The 22,162-nt window shown below is 41.6% G+C and overlaps 1 protein-coding gene across 3 annotated transcripts in view; it reads right to left on the bottom strand.

Moving 5' to 3' along the window:
- The window catches only part of SLC4A4 (solute carrier family 4 member 4), a 368,399-nt gene that overhangs the window by 104,564 nt on the left and 241,673 nt on the right, over positions 1-22,162 (bottom strand). For all 3 annotated transcript variants that reach the window (XM_069743508.1, XM_069743505.1, XM_069743507.1), the window contains exon 5: positions 9,441-9,576. In XM_069743508.1, the coding sequence (XP_069599609.1) occupies positions 9,441-9,576 (136 nt within the window). The remainder of the gene's footprint in view (positions 1-9,440; positions 9,577-22,162) is intronic.

The raw sequence follows: 22,162 nt of genomic DNA, 5'->3' as shown, positions 1-22,162 counted from the left end.
ATACATTATAGAGTTTAATATTTACTTCTGTATAAGACAGAAAAATACTGAAGATGAGAAAACTTGTGTAACAAGCAGCTGAACAGTGCAAAGGTTAAACTTGTACTTGTTATACGCTGACAATTAACCCCACAGCTGTCATGTATAAAGAAGACCTGTCAGCAGGTGAAAAGTGGGCTGTGTTTACTCTTATTTTATTCCCACCGCTCCTCTGAGTAGTCTGTTTTTGCTTCTTTTTTTTTCAAATCCACCATACAGTCCCAGAGATTTCGACCATAGAAATTTGCAATAAATAAAAAAGGTCCATATCTTGGATTAAAAAAAAACAAACCTGGAATATTCAGAGGAGCAGGGGGAATAAAATGAGAGCTGGACACCTTTGACCTAGTAGCAGGTCCTCTTTAACAATCAATATCTGCACCATTTTTAGAACAATACACAATAAAGGATAACGTACCAAGAACTGCAGGAGATTGGGCAATAATGTAAAAGGACCTTCTATATTCATATAAAACATGCAATTGTACAATTGTCTTTCCTGGAGATAACATTTCATCAGTTCAGGTCAGATAAGGAATGCCTAAGACCATTAAAAGATTGTCTCTGTGGCATCTATTTGACAAATAAATGTTGATTGTCTCTTCAGAGAGGAAGAGAACTAGAACTCTAGCGCCACCTATTGGAAGTAGGAATCCTAACAGTCAATATCAACCCTTTAATGAGCCTTGTCACATGACATAGGATAAAAGCCAAACCAGAATCTCAATTTGCAGACACTGTGTTTCGGGGTACTGCCCCTCGTCAGTGCAAAGTGGAGATCTTTGACAATCTACAATGTTGGTTTCCGCCCCCATCACTCAACTGAGATAGCCCTGACCAAAATTACTAACAACCTACTTACAGCCAAAGCTAACAGACAATACTCTGTACTCCTCCTTCTAGACCTGTCCTCTGCTTTCGACATAGATGACCACTGCCTCCTACTACGGATCCTCTCCTCCTTTGGCATCAAAGACCTCGCCCTATCCTGGATCTCCTCACACTTTCCAACCACACATGCACCGTCTCCCACTCCGACACTACCTCCTCATCCCACACTCTCTCTGTTGGAGTCCCCCAAGCCTCTGTTCTAGGACCCCTACTCTTCTTAATCTATACACTTGGCCTGGGACAACTCATAAAGTCTCATGGATTCCAGTACCACCTTTATGCTGATGACACTCAGATCTACCTTTCTGGCCCAGACGTCACCTCTCTGCTCTCCAGAATCCCAGAGTGTCTATCAGCCATATCCTCCTTCTTCCCCTCCTCTTGCTTCCTCAAACTCAATGTGGACAAATCTGAACTCATCATCTTTCCTCCATCTCATAGATCTTCCTTACCAGACCTATCTATCGCAATTAACGACATTACACTTTCCCCATACCGGAAGTCTGCTGCCTTGGTGTAACCCTTGATTCTGCTCTGTCCTTCAAACCGCACATCCAAGCTCTTTCCACCTCCAGCTCAAAAATATCTCCAGAATCCGTCCTTTCCTGAACTGTCAATCTACTAAAATTCTTGTGCAAGCTCTCATGATCTCCCGCCTTGACTACTGCAACATCCTTTTCTGTGGCCTCCCTGCTAACATGCTTGCACCTCTCCAGTCCATCATTAACTCTGCTGCCCGACTAATTCATCTCTCACATCGCTACTCCTCTGCTTCCCCCCTCTGCAAATCTCTTCACTGGCTACCATTCCCCCAGCGTATCCAGTTCAAATTACTAATACTGACCTACAAAGCCATCCACAACCTGTCTCCTCCATATATCTCTGAACTAATCGCCCAATGTTTTCCCTCACTTAATCTCCGGTCCTCCCAAGACCTCCTTCTCTCCTCCACATTTATTTGCTCATCACCCAACCACCTCCAAGACTTCTCCAGAATATCCCCATCCTCTAATAATGTGCTAATGGGAAAATGGAAAAAAATATATTTATTTTATTTTATTATTTTTGCCTAAATAAGGGGGTGATAAAGTGGGGTTTCATTTACTATTTTTTTCATTTTGATCACTGTGATAGGGTCTCTCACAGTGATCAAAATGAACCAATAGGAAAATTCTCCTATTGTTGCCGGATGCCGGCTGGCAGATCTCGGCAGGCGCACTGCGCATGTGCCCCCATTTTCTTTCCGGAAGAAGATGCTGGCAGCAGTGGGAGGAAGCAGGAGGACCCAGGGATACGGGGAGGTACAGCGGGGATTGGGAACCCTATTTCTCTCTCCTATTACTTTCTAATGTCTTCACTTCTTGTTCCATCCAGATGTGTCCGGAATCCAGAATTACAAGATGCGGAAGTTCACAGATCGCCATATTTTGACACCCAAGTGATGGGTGTCTCCATATGGAAACTGCTGGTAGTACCAGCCTCGTGCGCGGTACCACCAGCGGAACACTGTCGCACTACACACACACACTCACTGTATATGCCGTACGCACCACACATACACACTGTATATGCTGTATGCACCAAACAAACACACACTGAATATTCCGTACGCACCACACACAGACACACACACTGTATACGCCATACGCAGCCTCTTGCGTGGTACCACAAGCGGAACTCCATCGCAAACACGCTGCCCCGGGATCAGCCGAATGAATCACTGCCCGCCGCCATCTTTGTACAGGAGAAGCGCATGTACAGTTTTAATGTATTGGAAAAGAAGAATTGGCTCCAGCTCCAGGAATAAAATGTAGAGACTTTATTGGTATGTATTAAAACATTGCTGAAACATGACCGGCATGGTCGGTGGGGGAGAGTAACCAACACCCGACTGGCAACACTTCGTCTCCGTGCTCGGGCCAATATTCACCACCTCGGATGGAATAGCAAGGGTGAGCCGAAATATACTTTTTTCTTTTGTGTGCAGTTTTAATGTGACTGCCGCTATTTGTCTGCACAAAGATGGCGGCGATCAGATTTACTGCACCTGCACGAATTCCACGCAAGCGCAGTGAATCATTCGGCTGATCCCGGCAGTAGATGCACGACGTGTCTACAGGTAGAGGAAGCCAGTCACATTAAAGGGGTTAGCCCAAGAACGAAAGTTAATTTTAAAAATTTTCTGTGTCTGGCCGTGTATGGAGCATACCACATCTCCTGGGCAGGGGGAGAAGCAAAAGACAATACTGACATTACAGCAGGGGATCACAGTGTATTCATACATCACAAAATGTATCCTCTACGACCTCCTGCTGTAATGTCTGTATTGTCTTTTGCTTCCTCCCCTGCTGAGGACCTGTGGTATGTTCTTTACATGGTCAGACACAGACAATTTTTAAAATAAACTTTCGTTTAAAAAGCAAATATCAAGGCCAACATGGCTCCTCCTTAAAAGTATGCCAAAGACAATGAAAGGAAAGCAGCAAAGACACAACCTCGAAGGCAACAACGGGCAAATGAGATTCTTGAAGAGCAACAGGAAAGAGGACACACAGGGGAAAGACAGCTCAAACGAGAGAACACATGAAGGAAGAAGACAGCACAGTGCTGGAGAAAAGAGAGCATACAAGGGGAGAGCACATGGGGTACACAGGTCAAAGAAGAGATGACATGAGAGGAGAAGACAGCAGATGGGGAGAGAGAAAGTGCAGAGGGGTGAGAGAGACAGAACACAAGGGGGAGAAAGCTCCAACGGGACAGCACATGAGGGGAGAACACAGCACAGGAAGGAGAGAGACAGCAAACAAGAGGGGGAGCACCTAGGGTAGACAGGTCAAAGAGGGGAGCACAGATGGGAGAAGTCAGCACATGGGGAAAGAGAGAGTGGATAGGTGGGTGAGCACATGGGGGAGAGATTCTCAATGCTGCAAAGCCTGCCCCCATCGTGACATTACCGCCCTCCCGATGCGATAGCATCGGGCCTCCATCTAGTATTTTATAAGCACAGAAAAATTGTATTAATTACACATGTTCCACATACACAACAGTCACACATTAGACACAGGACACATACACACCAATCACACACTAGACACAGGACACATACACACAAGTCATATGCTAGACACAGGAAACATACACCCCAGTCACACTCTAGACACATGACACATACACACCAGTCACATGCTAGACACAGGACACATACACACCAGTCACACGCTAGACACAGGAAACAGATACATCAGTCACACGCTAGACACAGGAAACATAGACATCAGTCACACGTTAGACACATGACACATACACACCAGTCACACGCTAGATAAAGGATACATACACACTGGTCACACGCTAGAAACAAGACACATAGATACCAGTCATATGCTAGACACAGGACACATACACACCAGTCACACACTAGACACAGGACACATACACACCAGTCACACGCTAGACACAGGACAAATACACACCAGTCACATGCTAGACACAGGATACATACACACCAGTCACGGGACACATACACACCAGTCACGCGCTAGACACAGGAAACATACACATCAGTCACACGCTAGACACAGGACACACACACCAGTCACACGTTAGACACAGGACACATACACACCAGTCACATGCTAGACACAGGAAACATACATATCAGTCAAACGCTTGACACATACACACCAGTCACACATTAGACACAGGATACATACACGATTCACATGCTAGGCACATGACACATTGAAACCAGTCACATGCAAGACAAATGACACATACAAACCAGTCACACGCTAGACACATGACACATACACACCAGTCACACGCTAGACACATGACACATACACACCAGTCACACATTAGACACAGGACACATACATACCAGTCACACGCTAGACACAGGAAACATACACATCAGTTAAACGCTAGACACAGGAAACATACACACCAGTCACACGATAGGCACAGGATGCATACACACCAGACAAAGCATACATACCAGTCACACAATGGACACATACACACTTGGTACATGCTAGACACAGGACACATACACACCAGTCACATGCTAGACACAGGACACATAAACACCGGTCACACGCTAGACACAGGACACATACACACCAGTCACACACTAGACATATGACACATACACACCAGTCACACGATAGACACAGGACACATACACATCAGTTACACGCTAGACACAGGATACATACACACCAGTCACACGATAGACACAGGACACGTACATTCCAGTCACACGTTAGACACAGGGCACATACACCTTACATAGCATACACACCAGTCACACACTAGACACATACACACCAGTCAGATGCTAGACACAGAACACATACACATCAGTTACACACTAGACACAGGATACATACACACCAGCCATATACTAGACACACGATACATACACATCAGTCACAGCATACACATGAGTCACAAACTGGACACATACACACCAGTCACACGCTAGACACAGGATATATACACACCCATCACATGATACATACACACCATTAACACGCTAGACACAGGATACATACACAATAGTCGCACGCTAGAAAAAGGATACATACACAAAATACACAGCATACACACCAGTCATACACTAGACATATGACATACTCACACCATTCACAGGATTACAGATGGGCATACCCCTAGATGTTAAGGTCTGGCTGGCTCAGCCAAACAGTTAAAAAAAGTTTGGGTTAGGGTACCAAAATATTACACGGACCCCATTCACTTGAATAGGGGGCTGAAAATGCGGTGTTTGCCACGCTGTCATGTGCATGACAGCGCGGCAAACACCACTTCTGATAGGCACTAAAATCATTACCGATGGTCAGACAGCCGCAGTTCTCATGCTGTCAAATGACAGCTTGAGTCTGCAGCTATGATCAAAGGTATAAAGTTACCTCCGGTCACTGGCATTGGCTAATGGGATTACTGCTTCTGAGAGCAGAAGCAGCTAATGGGAGTTTTCAGCCTGCGCTCTAAATAAATAATTAATTTTAAAAATGGTGTGTGTTTCACTTGCTTTTTGATAACCAGTTAGGCAAACTCACAGCTGGGGACTACAACCATCAGCTATCAGCATTAGCAAGGCTGACTTGAAGAATAAAGGGGTCTCCAACCTATTTTTTAATTTTTTAAATAAATAATTTTAAAAATCAATGTAGGATCCCCCCATTTTGACAACCAGCCTTGCTAAAGCAGAACGCTGGGGGCTGGTATTTTCAGGCTGGTTGATATTGGGCCATCATAGCTTAAAAACAGCAGCTCACTGCTGCCCAGAAAAGGCGCATCTATTAGATGCACCAATTCTGGCATTTTGCTGGGCTCTTCTCACTTGCCCTGTAGCAGTGGAAAGTGGGGTTCATATTTGTGGGGTTGATGTCACCTTTGTATTGGCTGGTGACATCAAGCCCAAGGATTAGTAATGGAGAAGCATCTATAAGACACGTATGCATTACTAATCCTATAGTTATATTGTAAATAAACACACAGCCAGAATAAAGTCCTTTAATTGAAAGAATGACACAGGCTCCTTTAATGATTCTAAATTAAACCATACTCACGTCATCGCCCATACCATTGAAGCCACCATCTCTTGTAATAAAACAAAAATAAAACACAACCATATCCCTCACCTGTCCATCATTCTATCTCACGTCATAATCCATGTCTGGGGATAAATAGTTTTCAACCTGGACGGCGCCAGGATGCGACCATCCAGGCTAAGAACCAATCAGGATTGAGCTGCTGTGAGCGCAGCATCATCCCCCCTTTTCCACAAAGCCCCTCATTATACCCCTTTTTCCACAAAGCCCCTCATCCCCCTCTCTTTTCCACAAAGCCCCTCATCACCCCCTCTTTTCCACAAAGCCCATCATCCCCCTCTTCCACATAGCCCCTCATCATCCCCCTTCTCCATACAGCCCCTTATCATCATTTCCCTTTCTCCACTCAGCCCCTCATCACCCCCCCTTCTCCAATCAAGCCCTCATCATCACCCTTCTCCACAAAGCCCCTCATCATCACTTTCCCTATGCAGCCCCACTCAAGTTACATCAATCCTTTCCAAAATACATCCTCAGAGCCCTCACACTGAGTCATGGGTCCTCATTCCCATCTGTACACGGATCCATTGTGCAGCCCTTCAGTCCTCTCCTCACACAGCTCCATGGTGCAGCTCTTCATTTCCTTCCTCTGGACTCCAGCATCTTGAGCCCAATTTGTGTGTGTGTGTTCTCACAGTCTGATTGTGCTGGTTTTGCTGTGCGTGCGTTATCCCATACCTGGTGAGTGGTGAGTGCGTTATTCTATAGACGGTGCAAGAGGGCAGTCTGCACTGCTCAGCAACAAGTGATGTGAAGTGTGTGCTTTCTCATCACCTCCTGCTGCCGACTTCTATTCATCTCATTGACCACTCTGCGGCTGAGAGAGTGGTGAGTGCAATGAGATCAATAGAAGCCGGCAGCAGCAGGTGATGAGAAAGCACTCACCTCACATCACTTGTTGCTGAGCAGTGCAGACTGCCCTCTGGCACCGTATATAGAATAACGCACTCACCACTCATTGCACACAATCGGAACACAGGGCAGAGCAGGCACTAATGTGAAGGAGGCAGGAGTTGTGGTGCTGGTCATATTAGCTATTAGTGCACACTCTCCACCCACAGATTAAAGTTGATACCAAAAAAAGTCACCATGGAAAAAAAACTATGGAACATTCATTGTATAGGAGCTATATTGTCCCACAGAAAGCTTTAATCAGAGTTTAGAACTGTTCATGTAATGGCAGGCACTTTTAGACAAGCACATTGAGATGAACTTAGCTAGTCATTATTATTATAAAGGCCATCTGAATCCAGACTTAAAAAGCTTTTAGTCCAATATCTTTTCCTCCCAATATCACCATACACATATAGGCTTAGTTTATCCCAAGTCTGCATGTGTTCTCAAGGGGAGAGTGCAGTGTCTTATCTTCTGGAAAAATAAATGGAACAGTCCATATGCCCAACAATTTTTATCTCTGACATGAACCGTTTGGGAAGAGTGGGAAGACCCGAAATCAACAGGTTTGGATGGCATTATTCTAGTGTGTCTCAGGGCCTTTAAGGTTTACATCAGTTATTACAACACCACATTTCTAAGCTTTAAGTATATATAGTTTTTTTTTAAATCCTTACTCTAGTGTACCTGTGTACCCATGATTCTATGCCCATATACTCAGCACATAATAACACGCGATTTTTAGGAATGTGATTAGCAATGAAATTGCTGAACTTTACTCTCAGAGTCCAAGAAGGGCTCAACGAGCAACCAATTTGGGTGCCAAAATGTTTACTAATATTCTCAGAAGAAAACAAAAACCATGATATTGTTGACTTTCCAAGTATGGATCAATGTTCCACACTTAGACTAATACAGAATTCACATTATAACACACCATCATACATCCCCCAGCAATGAAACTACTAAAGAAGGATGAACAGGTAAAGTTCTAGAAACCATCTTATATACCACAAATTAAATATTTACAGAAATAGGATTGAAAGACATGTAAGATTTCCCTGAAAAAGATACATAACAAATTCACGAAGCTTGCAACCTCTTAGCACCCACAATTTATATCAATATCAATTATTACTAAAAAGTTAGCAATTTGACATCCTGCTATTGAGCAAGGAAATTGTGAATGTGCAAGAGAAAATCAGGTTAGGTTAAAAATGTTTTTCTTTAGTATATCTACACCAGTATATGGGAGACACCATCTAGTCCTTTATAACTTTGGAATACTGCACAGTTGATGTTAAACATACAGTTAATGGACAAAAACAGCATATATGCTTTACATGGATGATATAATATAAAAAGATTATCTGGGATTATAAATATTGGATTGTGTTCTATGTAGTGGTCTTGGTGGTGCTACGTTTTTCTTTTTGGATTTTTTAGTATGCAATCGCACTATAACTGTTCTATATTACCAGCATTGGAAATCTCCAATAGTAACTCATGACAGATGACAGACAGCTCTAAAGAAGTTTTTAATCCTAGGTTCGGGCAGTTCAAAAATTGAAATAGAATCTCATGCTAATTTATCAATTCTCGCTGTGAAATAGAACACTTAACCATTGAGTCAAAAATGCTTTATTTTGGTAATAACAATTAAAATATTATGAAACTATTTGCAAAAATGGCCAATAGCTACCATGACCCTTCCATGTAAAATGGGCATTTGACCATGAAGTAAAGAGCTTCAATAATCCTATTACTGGCTATGAATTTATTAAGTATACTATCAGTTATTCTTTATCTAATTATGGATGTGCTAGGTTTCCTCTCCTACCGTAGGCATGTCAAAAAGTATAATAATTAAAGACTTACCGTTGTTGTTGGACCCCTATTAGACAATGACTTTAACAATTTGTGATTTTGATTTGATTATTTGGAAAGTTTACAATGTAGAGGCATTTGTGAAGGTCTTACCTGGCAGTTTCCTTCCATTCCATTTCTTGTCCGTCAACAGATAAAAGTTCATCAAGCTCGGTGAAGAGCTGTGGAGGAGCTGGGCCATCATCATCTTCCCCCAAGATGAAGCGGATGCGCTCTGCAGCCGGGGAGACTGTAGAGGTGAAAATGCTTCGATTAACAGCTTGGTTGATAACAAATGAAACGCGACTTTTCGCCCTCTTTGTTTCTCTACAAGCATTTAATGTGTTCTGGTGCTCTTCTTTTTCAGAGGACATAATAATAAAGAACGCCAACTCAGTTGGCTGGACCTATTTGGCTTGGTCTTAAAATGTTAATCAAGCTCTAAAGTCTACAGGACAGAATACAGTAAGTACGAAAGATTTTACCAACTTAATAAGCTAAGGTAAGCAAATTTAATATTTATACGGCAAGAAACCAGTTCCAACCCAACCAGCTTGGGCAATGGGACTGGATAGGAGCATCCATCTAAAGGCTCTCCACCCTCCCATGTAAAAAGTGGCATTTTCATTGGTCTGATGGTTTAGGGACTTATTACCAATATAGCAATGTTTAACAAGAGACAGCCTGCTCTTTACATGTGGAATAGGACAGAATACATTATGACAGGCATCAGTGCACTTGAAAAACACCTTGGGGTGAACTTCTACACAGCTGACGGCAGTTCTTTTTTATAATACAGTATGTTAGAAAAAAACATTTTCTTTAATATGGTCTTTTATTTGTGTTACTACTCAACATTGTTATGGTTTTAGAAAAGTTGGAATTTATTATTTCACAATTTTCGAAAGGTTACAACTAGCTTTTATTCACCTTCAGCCCCTACGTCTAACACGGTAGCTCGTATTTCCATCACCATACTCCCAAAATGTTACAACTACAGTACATTATTTGCACAGCTAAATTATTCTGTAAGTCCTTCCCCTGGCTAATGACCTGTATCATTGACTGTAGTGAGTGCTATTTCGCTACTGTGTTAGTTTAAGGTCATTTGCTTTATTTCAGAATGGCATATAAAAGTATATAAACAGCAAATAAACTGTGGAAGCTAATGATTAGGCGGTTTGAAGGTAGCACTTGCCAATAAAATATTTGAAACAGTAGTAAAGAAATTCAGACCTTTCATGACTTTCTACTTGGAATGTAATCGAGAATATTACAACCCAGACGAACATATGGGACACGTTTGATATTATTCGTTGGTGGCAGAAAATGTTTTAAAATTAAAATCAGATAATCATAAAAAGATTGAGTTTTTTCATCTGCGAAATCAAACAATTCCCAGAAAAGTGCATGTTAAATCTCCAATTATAAGTCCATTACAGTATGACAGTACTCACAGGATTAATGTCCTCTCTGCTGAAAACACAAGAGAACAGATAGCTTTATCCTTTTTAGTTACCAGCGATGGAGGTCCATAGAGGAGAATAATAAAGTTTAACCTTTCCAGTATATTCATATTTTATATTTCTCCTGTCACATGTGTGATCAGGTTTCATTGGTTTATGGCCCATGATTTTACCAATCAAATGTAAAAAAAAAGTGCATTTAAAAGCAGCACATCAGTTTTGTTTTCCTTTCCGCACCTTTACAGCTCTATTTATGTTCTTGCCTCTTAGATTTTAAGATGTTTATAGTCTCTCAGAAAACATTTCATTGCTACCGTGTGACTTTAAGCATTCCAAGATTTATAGAAAGATGCAGCTAAATTCAGCCGTGAAAAAACGATTATAGCGCTCAGCAATAAACACGGGAAAGACATCATGGCAGATCACTTCACACTTACAAGATTAGCAGTTTTTTGACCCATAATGTACAAATTTTGAAATATCAGTAAATTAGAGAGGTAGTTAATGTTTGGTGATTATAATTTATTTAGTTACAGAGATAGATGTCATTCTATGACATTTGGACATTTATGCAAAAGTATAAAGTTATTTACTGAACGGTAATATGTGAAATCCCAGTTTCTTGGGAAAAAAATACAAAAATCAACAATAAAAAGAATAATCTTCATCACACTCTGTTAAAAGACCTGATGATCAAAACAGAAGATTTTGACATATTTTGGATGAAAATGAATACTGGTATGAGGGCCGTTTCGTGGGTTTTGGGCTAGCCCCCTTATATTCAGTGAAGGATAATTGTAATTTTTCATCATTGAGGGACATATTAGACAATTTTATGCTTCCGACTTTGTGGCAACAGTTCAGGAAAGGTCAATTCCACCAGGTCAGAACACAAGTTCCATAAAGGTAAATTTGGTTTAACAAATATGGTGAGACCTGCAAGAAGACCTGACCCCATCAAACTCTCTTGGGGTGAACTAGAATGGCACCTGTGAGAAAAAACAGCTTGTTCAACATTAAAGTGAATGTTTGGATTTTATTTTTTTTCTGTGGGGCTATGCATTTGTCGGCAGGTAGTTGCACACTGCCTGCCTGTACTGCCCTCAGCTGATCCCTCCTGGATCAGAACAATCATGGACCGCTCCTGCCAGTGACTCTCCTGCTTCCTGTGACATCACCGGGCATCAGCACTGATGTCATATTGCTTGAAAGCAGTATTTCCTCTGCATTAGGAGGAGCTGACTGTCAAACAGCAGGACATCGGCAGTGACACCCCATTGGCAGAGCAGAGCCAAAACAGAAAGAAGTGCTGTATTAATGTGACGTCACAAGTAGCTGGAAAATTCCAGAGGCAGCAGTCCATGACCACTCTGAGTTGGGTGAGATTGGCCTAGGGCAGCACTAGCAGATAGTTAGCAACTACCTGTCGACAGAAAATATTTCCAAGAGACACTCCAAAATCATTACATAATTGTGAAGGCTGTTTTATTTGCAAAAGAAGGCCCCATCACTATGTTAATGCACGAAGTTTTTGTAGAAAACATTAGTGTAGAAAACTATGTAGACATATAGAAAATAAAAACATCTACAAAAAAAAAAAATCACATGTACAGTAGGTGTGATGGTTAAGGTTCCTAGGGATGAGACCTTTTCTAGTTAGGGTTTAGTTCTCCTGAGCCAGATTTTTTTGTGTGTTGTTTTACATATGACACATACTAGAATAGTAAAGTAAATCAGTTGTATGCATTTTAATGAGAACCTATCAGCACGATTTTGTAATGTAAAGCAAAGACATGGCTGTAATACAGAATAAATTGATACCTTTGGTGAAGAAATCTGCTTTTGTAGTTCTTTATTTTAATTTTAACTTTTCTGCTAACTAGATTTTGATGCCCATGGGGCTGGACTCTGCACTGCATCTTCTCCTCCCTGTCTGTGATCTCTGTGATTTCCCAGCCCATGACTCTTGTCTTTGAATGACAGGTCACTGCTTTTTCAGTGACCTGCCTGCTCTGTTTAAAATCTCCCCTTTAAACAGAGGTAGGCATAGGAGCTAAGAAATCACACACAGGGAGGAGAAAACCCAGCCCCTGTGCACCGAAATCTAGTTAGCAGAAAACTTCAAATGCTGATTGTCGTAGAGCAAAATTAAAATTCATAAAGACATTTCCATGTCCATTTCCATGAACATATGGGATTAATTTTGGCTCAATTTGGTAACCAATAATAACTGGGGAAGGGGGCTGACTTCAAAATGGCCACAATGGTCACCACCCATCTTGAAAAGTTTCCCCCCTCCCATATACTAATGTGCCACAAACAGGAAGTTGATATCACCAACCACTCCCATTTTATTTAGGCCACCCTGTGTATGTACGTGTATATATATATATATATATATAGATATACATATATCTATATATATATATATATACTGCTCAAAAAATATAGGGAACACTAAAATCCCACATCCTAGATATCACTGAATGAAATATTCCAGTTGTAAATCTTTATTCATTACATAGTGGAATGTGTTGAGAACAATAAAACCTAATAATGAACAACGTAAATCAAAGCTAATATCGCACGGGGGTCTGGAGTTGGAATGATGCTCAAAATCAAAGTGGAAAATTAAGTTACAGGCTGATCCAACTTAAGTGGAAATGCCTCAAGAAAAGGAAATTATTCTCAGTTGTGTGTGTGGTCTCCACATGTATGATTTCCCTCCAACACCTGGGCATGCTCCTGATGAGGCGGAGGATGGTCTCCTAAGGGATCTCCTCCCAGACCTTGACTAAACCATCCGCCAACTCCTGGACAGTCTGTGGTGCAATGTGATGTTGGTGGATGGTGTGAGACAAGATGTCCCAGATGTGTTCAATCGTATTCAGGTCAGGGGAACAGGCGGGCCAGTCCATAGCTTCAATGCCTTCATCTTGCATGGACTGCTGACACACTCCAGCCACATGAGGTCTGGCATTGTCCTGAATTAGGAGGAACCCAGGGACAACCGCACCAGCATATGGCCTCACAAGGGGGTCTTAGGATCTCATCTCGGTACCTAATGGCAGACAGGCTACCTCTGGCAAGCACATGGAGGGCTGTGTAGCCCTCCAGAGAAATGCCACCCCACACCATTTCTGACCCACTGCCAAATCGGTCATGCTGAAGGATGTTGCAGGCAACAGATCGCTCTCCACGGCGTCTCCAGACTCTGTCACATCTGTCACCTGTGCTAAGTGTGAACCTGCTTTCATCTGTGAGGAGCACAGTGCGCCAGTGGTGAATTTTCCAAACCTGGTGTTCTATGGCAAATGCCAAGCGTTCTGCACGGTGTTGGGCTGTGAGCACAACCCCATCTGTGGACATTGGGCACTCAGACCATCCTCATTGAGTTGGTTTCTAACCGTTTGTGCAGACACATGCACATTTGTGGCCTGCTGGAGGCCATTTTGCAGGGCTCTGGCAGTGCTCCTCCTGTTCCTCCTTGCACAAAGGCTGAAGTAGCAGTCCTGCTGCTGGGTTGTTGCCCTCCTACAGCCCCCTTCATGTCTCCTGGTGTAGAGGCCTGTCTCCTGGTAGCACCACCAGCTTCTGGACACTACGCTGACAGACACAGCAAACCTTCTTGCCACAGCTCGCATTGATGTACCATCCAGGATGAGCTGCACTACCTGAGCCACTTGTGTGGGTTGTAGTGTCCATCTCATGCTACCACGAGTGTGAAAGCACAACCAACATTCAAAAGTGACCAAAACATCAGCCAGAAAGCATTGGTACTGAGATGTGGTCTGTGGTCCCCACATGCAGAACCACTCCTTTATTGAGTGTGTCTTGATAATTGCCAATAATTTCCATCTGTTGTCTATTCCATTTGCACAACAGCATGTGAAATTGATTGTCAAACTTCCTAAGTGAACAGTTTGATTTCACAGAAATTTGATTTACTTGGAGTTACTGTATGTTCTGTTGTTTAAGTGTTCCCTTTATTTTTTTGAGCAGTGTATTCCATGCGCTGGAATCAGAGGTGTATGTACCATGTGCTCACTATGGGTTCCACAATGACGGCCACGGCCTCCATCAGCCCTCATCAGTCAATTACTTAAAGAGAACCTTTCTGCACGGGTTTGTAAAGTAAAGGCATGGCTGTGTAATTGTGCTGTAATATTGATTACATTGATACCTTTAGTGAATTATCGGTGATGCGATATCTGCCACTGCACACGTGTCGGTGGCTCCATCTTGCTGGAGAAAAAAAGTTATTTCCCCAATATGGTTATCGCCGATAGCTGCTTTTGCACAGGCTCCGGTGGCCCCATCTTGGAGGAGGACGTTTTTCTCTATCAAGATGGCCCGCCTGCACTTGTGCAGTAGCAGCTATCGGATCATCGATACTTCACTAAAGGTATCAATGTAATCAGTATTACAGTACAATTACAGCCATGTCTTTACATTACAAAACTGTGCAGAAAGGTTCTCTTTAAGCCTTCTTAACTTTCTTACAGGACTAGTTTCAGGGAGTGCAAATTGGGCAACTGTTAAGGGCCCAACTTCCCAGTTATCCTATGAGGGTTGAAACAGCAGAGGAAATCTAACACCATCCATTATGATTTCATTCTGTATGCTGGTTATATTCCGGATTTGATTTGCAGTATTAAGCTGGTAATATGACAGTTTTATATGTGAATTTTTAAGAGAGCTATAATAAAGTAACTGATTTTTTTACTTGCGCACCAGTAACTATAATATGTAAGCTCTTTGTACAGTAACATAGTAACATAGTAAGCAAGGCCAAAAATAGACATTTATCCATCTAGTTTAGCCTATAGTCCATCAGAATAAATCCCCAGATCTATATCCTTCTAAAGAACCTAATAACTGTAAGATACAATATTGTTACGCTAAAGGAAGACATCCAGGCCTCTCTTAAACTCCTCGACTGAGTCCGCCATCACCACCTCCTCAGGCAAGGAATTCCAGCTTCTCACTGCCCTAATAGTAAAGAATCCTCTTCTATGTTGGTGGAAAAACCTTCTTTCCTCCAGATACAGAGAATACCCCCTTGTGACCGTGACCTTCCTTTGTATAAACAGATCCTCGGAGAGATATTTGTATCGTCCCCTTATATACTTATACGTGGTTATTAAATCGCCCCTCAGTCGTCTTTTTTCTAGACTATATAATCAAGATTTTGCTAATATCTCTGGGTATTGAAGGTCCCCCATCCGCTTTAGTAATTTTGTTGCCCTCCTTTGTAGTCGCTCTAGTTCCATTATATCCTTCCTGAGCACCGGTGTCCAAAACTGTACACAGTACTCCATGTGCGGTCTAACCAGGGATTTATACAGAGGCAGTATAATGCTCTCATCATGTGTATCCAGAGCTCTTTTAATGCACCCCATGATCCTGTTTGCCTGGCACTGGCTGCTCCAGGTAAGTTTATCATTAACTAGGATCCCCAAGTCCTTCTCCCTGTCAGATTTACCCAGTGGTTTCCGTTCAGTGTGTAATGGAGATATTGATTCCTTCTTCCCATCTGTATAACCTTACATTTATCATTGTTATACTGCATCTGCCACCTCTTGGTCCAAGTTTCCAACTTATCCAGATCCATCTGTAGCAGAGTACTACCTTCTCTTGTATTGAATGCTTTACGTAGTTTTGTATCATCTGCAAATATCGATATTTTACTGTGTAAACCTTCTACCAGATCGTTAATAAAGATGTTGGATAGAATAGGTTCCAACACCAACCCTGCGGTTCCCCACTGGTCACAGCGACCCAGTTAGAGAATATACCATTTATAACCACCCTCTGCTTTCTATCACTAAGCCAGTTACTTACCCATTTACACACATTTTCCTCCAGACCAAGCATTCTCATTTTGTGTACCAATCTCTTGTGTGGCACGGTATCAAACGCTTTGGAAAAATCAACATATACCACGTCCAATGACTCACATTTGTCCAGTCTATAGCTTACCTCTTCCTAAAATCTGATTAGATTGGTTTGACAGGCGCAATTCCTCATAAACTCATGCTGATATGGAGCTAAACAGTTATTCTCATTGAGATAATCCAGAATAGCATCCCTCAGAAACAATTCAAAGATTTTACCAAAAATAGAGGTTAGACTTACTGGCCTATAATTTCCAAGTGCACTTTTAGAGCCCTTTTTGAATATTGGTACCACATTTGCTATGCACCAGTTCTGTGGAACAGACCTTGTCGGTATAGAGTCCCTAAATATAAGAAATAATGGGTTGTCTATTACATTACTTAATTCTCTTAGTATTTGTGGGTGTATGCAATACGGACCCAGAGATTTATTTATTTTAATCTTATTTAGCCAGTTTTGCACCTCTTCTTGGATTAAATTGGTGACCCTTAATATAGGGTTTTCTTTGACTCTCGGCACTTCACCTAGCATTTTATTTTCCACCGTGAATACTGTGGAGAAGAAGGTGTTTAATATATTAATTTGAATCTGAATAGATGTATTTGTTAGGCATTACAAGACTAGAATGTTTGGATACCCAGCATCAATTTCAGCAAATTCTATCAGTATTATTTATTATAATTACAAAGTGCATGGTAATATTTGGGACTATTTATTAAGGCAGAGATGAGGCTAAAGGAGGGCTGTGGCTGCATATGTTCCAGATGCTGCATGCCAGTTGGCACATCACCAGGTGACTTTGTTTTGGTCAGTCTATATAGATATAGAGTTGAGGCAGGTAACTGACCCATGTAAAGGTTGAGCAAAGCCTAGTTATGGGTCAGTTTGGAGTAGAAAGTGCCTAAGGATATGTGCCTTATAATTGTGAGAAAAACTGTCTAAACCGAAAGTTTGTTATTGGGAGTCAGGTCTACATAACTGGTTGTTCAGAGATAGACTCTAACATAATATGGTACAAATTATACAGCTAAAATATGTCTGCTATGTACATATGTCCTGTTACATTACATGTATTGTGTTAGCGAGTCTGCAGGTCAATAAGCCGTTGATAGGCTGAATATTATGTGCTCAAGCTAAAGAACACCACAGCCTCATGCCTTGTGCTAAAAATACAGCCATGGACTGGTCAAAGATCAAAATGTCATGTAATGGACACTACTAATGAATGGGACATCAGCATTTAAGGGAAAATTTAACCCAGCAGCAACAATTTATCTTAAATCTGCTACAGTATGTTTTTGTGTTTTACCCATGTTTACTTAATCTAACAAGGTCACGTCATCTCTAACATGAAAAATTAATTATTTTATTATATATTTTTTTATTTTGCAATATATTTTTAAGCCTTCTGTACCCAAGTTCTATGCATAGGCTATTAAAGAAAATGTTTAATCATGCTGGATTTGGAAGCTGTCAGAGAAATATTTAGAACCTTAACTACTGATGAGGGAACATGCTCGGATAACGTGCTGTCCTAGCACGCTCGGGTGCTATCCGAGTATCTTGGGCGTGCTTGCATATTATGTTCAAGTCCCCGCGTCTGCATGATTTGCGGCTGTCAAACAGCCACATCACATGCAGTGATTGCCTGTTTGTTAGAAAGCCTCAACACATGTGGGGATTCCCTAACGGTCCCAAATCATGCAGCTGCGGGGACTTGAACATATTGGTCGAGCCCACCCGAGATACATGGATAACACCCGAGCGTGCTCGGATAGTGTGCTATCCAAGCACGTTCGCTCATCGCTAATCTTAACCCTTTCTCGCCAATTTTCAATTTTACATCTTCTCCTCCCCTGCTTCCAAGAGCCTTGATGTTTGCATTTCTCTGCTGACATAGACATACAAGGGCTTGATTTTTTGCAGGACAAGTTGAAGTTTTAAATGACAACCATTTCTTTACAATACAATGTATTGCTTAATGCCATGTTTTAGGGAGGTTTGATTTCACAGAATTCATTTTATGTTTTTTTTTTGCGGAGTTGCAGAGACCAAAAAAAACGCTATTCTGGTATTTCGATTTTTTTTCTTTATGGCGTTTACTTAATTTTAAATTTTGATAAATCATATATTAGATTTTAGAACTAGACTTTATGGATGTGGTGATAGCAATTAAGTTTATTTCTTACATTTTCTGATATGTTTATTTTTAGGGTATGTGCACACGTTAGGATTATTTCCTGACAAAATCCTGAGAATTCTGCCAGAAATCCGCGTCTTTTTTCGCGCAGATTTCTTGCGGAATTTACGCGTTTTTTGCGTGGATTTTGCGCGGATTTTTTGCGGATTTTTTTTTTCCTGAATGACCTTTTTGATAGCAAATCCGCAAAAAATCCGGAAAAAGAATGAGCATGTCCGGATTTTTTGCGGGATGCGTTTTTTTTGCGGAAAAAAACGCTAACATCTGCACAAAAAATGCGGAATGCATTCTAAATGATAGGATGCATAATGTTAGCGTTTTTTTACCGGATTTATAGCATTTTTATGGCGAAAATCCGCAAAAAAAACGCTAAAAATCCTGACGTGTGCACATACCCTCAATGTAGGAAAAAGGCGGGTAATTAAATAGTTGGTTCATTTTTCAAAAGTTTTTTTTACTCCATCTAGGTGATTTGGACCTATGTCCTGCAACTATCTGATTTTTTAGAAATATAAGGAAATAAAAAGCTCACCCATTGATCATCCAGGACCCAGAGCACGGGGAGTCTGTAGTGCAGCAATATTAGAAAACGATCAAAGAGGCACTCCAGCTCTTTTTGTCCCATAAAATCCGTAATTTTTTTAAGCAAATTCTTTAAAAACAGCATAGTGGCATACAGCATAAATGTCACTAGCCCTACCAGGTATCAGTAAGAATAAGCAGACTCACTTCAAACCTTGCGGTTCTTATTCATTGCCAATAGTGATGAGCGAATATACTCGTTGCTCGAGATTTCCCGAGCACGCTCGGGTGTCCTCCGAGTATTTTTTAGTTAGTGCTAGGAAATTTAGTTTTCTTTGTCTCAGCTGAATGATTTACATCTGTTAGCCAGCATAATTACATGTGGGGATTCCCCAGCAACCAGGCAACCCCCACATGTACTTATACTGGCTAACAGATGTAAATCATTCAGCTGAGACAAAGAAAACTAAATTTCCGAGCACTAAAAATTACTCGGAGGACACCCGAGCGTGCTCGAGAAATCTCGAGTAACGAGTACATTCACTCATCACTAATTGCCAAATTGATTTTCTGTCCTATATACTACAATAAGAAAGTATTAGAGAATATAGTAAGAAGAACAGCCTCAGGCTGAATTTTAATGGGGCAGGATCAGGGTCGGCATGTGGCTCATGGGGCAGGCTCAGTCTCTGACCTCGCACCGCATACCCGCTGCCGACTCGCATATGCAGCTTATTTTGGGAAGGGGTTCAAAGCAAACATATAGCAATAACTCTTATTCAGTGTTTCTGCATTTATAGAATGAATAAGCTGATTGAGAACAACTACTATAATTGTAAGGCAAACAGGAAAAGAAATCCAGCTTCCAAAAATATCAAGATTTATTGAGAATAAAATCCAAAGTCCAATGACATGGTTCACAGGAGAATGAGTAGCAGCAGGCTACACGTTTCGAACAATGAGTTCTTTTTCAAAGCCCACCACACAAAATTGGACATAAAATCTGCCATTCAAAAAGCATTGTAAACAAGGTAATTAGTTAGCTCCCAATCAGTAATCAGTGCCCTTACCTATAAGTTAAATAAATTACCCCTATAAATATGGCATTTCCATGGCCTGACACTATTATCAACTACATTAGAAGCATTATACATTTGAGCAATCAGTAGCCACATGAATAGTGGTTATCCCTTCCCAACCCAATTTGCTGAAACACGCACTTCATGCCATTATGCACAGCACTCGTAAAATAATATATCATTGGCAGATGTGCAGGTCTTTGGCCAATGCTGTCAATCCTTATCACTCCCATTAAATTTTGGACATCTGTTGTGAATTCTGTTATCGAACTTCCTCCTGTGGTCATGAATGGTACTTCGGCGAGTTCTGTCCATGGACTCCCTCTGGTGGCTGTGAGTGGAGCTGCTGCTTCTGAGGTTCCTTCCACAGGTGACGGAGTTTATTCTTTGGCTGGCTGCTCTATTTAACTGCACTCAGATCGTTACTCCATGCCAGCTGTCAATGTTCTTTTACTGGTTCAGTTCGCTCTTGGATCTTTCTGGTGACCTGTCTACTCCAGCAGAAGCTAAGTCCCTGCTAGTTAATTATTTGTTCATTGTTTTCTTGTCCAGCTTGCTATCATGATTTTGCCTTGCTAGCTGGAAGCTCTGGGATGCAGAGTGGCACCTCCGCACCGTGAGTCGGTGCGGAGGTCTTTTTGCACACTCTGCGTGGTCTTTTTGTAGTTTTTGTGCTAACCGCAAAGATACCTTTCATATCCTCAGTCTGTTTAGTAAGTCTGGCCTCCCTTTGCTGAAACCTGTTTCATTTCTGTGTTTGTGACTTCATCTTAACTCACAGTCAATATATGTGGGGGGCTGCCTTTTCCTTTGGGGAATTTCTCTGAGGCAAGGTAGGCTTTATTTTCTATTTCTAGGGCTAGTTAGCTCTTAGGCTGTGAAGAGGCGTCTAGGCCGAGTTAGGTACGCTCCACGGCTATTTCTAGTTGTGTGATAGGATTAGGGGTTGCGGTCAGCAGAGTTCCCACTTCCCAGAGCTTGTCCTGTGTGAGTTTAACCATCAGGTCGTTCCGGGTGCTCCTAACCACCAGGTCCATAACAGACATCATGGACATTTTTGTTATGACCTGGGGCAGCCTATAGCAATACACTAGTCCCCAACCTTAGCCTCCATCATATTTGACTTGTAAAATTTAGTTTGAAATCTTCTGCTTTAGAAAACAGTACCGATGAAGTGCTGTCCATATTACACTTTCCAGGAATATGACACCATTTATGTGAGGACCGGCGTGCCACCACTGCCATATACAATTATACAGTGTGTCATGTGAAATCTTTGTGCTGCATTTCAGACCTTGTTAAAATGCCATAAGGTGAGGAACATAATCTCTTCTGTGTAAAAGCTAGACAATATACAACTAACAGGTAAATGAGTAAAGATGTGGACAGCTATAAAGAGTTATAGGAAGGTGTGATCGATGGTCCTCAAGCTCAATGTCTGTACACTGTTTAAGATAAGTAATAAACTATACTAAAATATTATGGCCATGATTTATTATGACACGTGTTTTGCACCACACTCCTAATAAATGGGAGCACTGGATGCACCAAATATATTGACATGTGTGCCACACCTCATACTGAATTTTGTGCACCTTTCAATTGTCATGTGGCACCACTAGAAATGTTACTCCAAGCGGGGATGTACTTTTCTGTTCCAATTTATGCCAA

This window comes from Ranitomeya imitator, chromosome 1 (genome assembly GCF_032444005.1).
Source record: "Ranitomeya imitator isolate aRanImi1 chromosome 1, aRanImi1.pri, whole genome shotgun sequence".
Classification (NCBI taxonomy): domain Eukaryota; kingdom Metazoa; phylum Chordata; class Amphibia; order Anura; family Dendrobatidae; genus Ranitomeya; species Ranitomeya imitator.
This window is presented reverse-complemented; position numbering and strand designations above follow the sequence as displayed.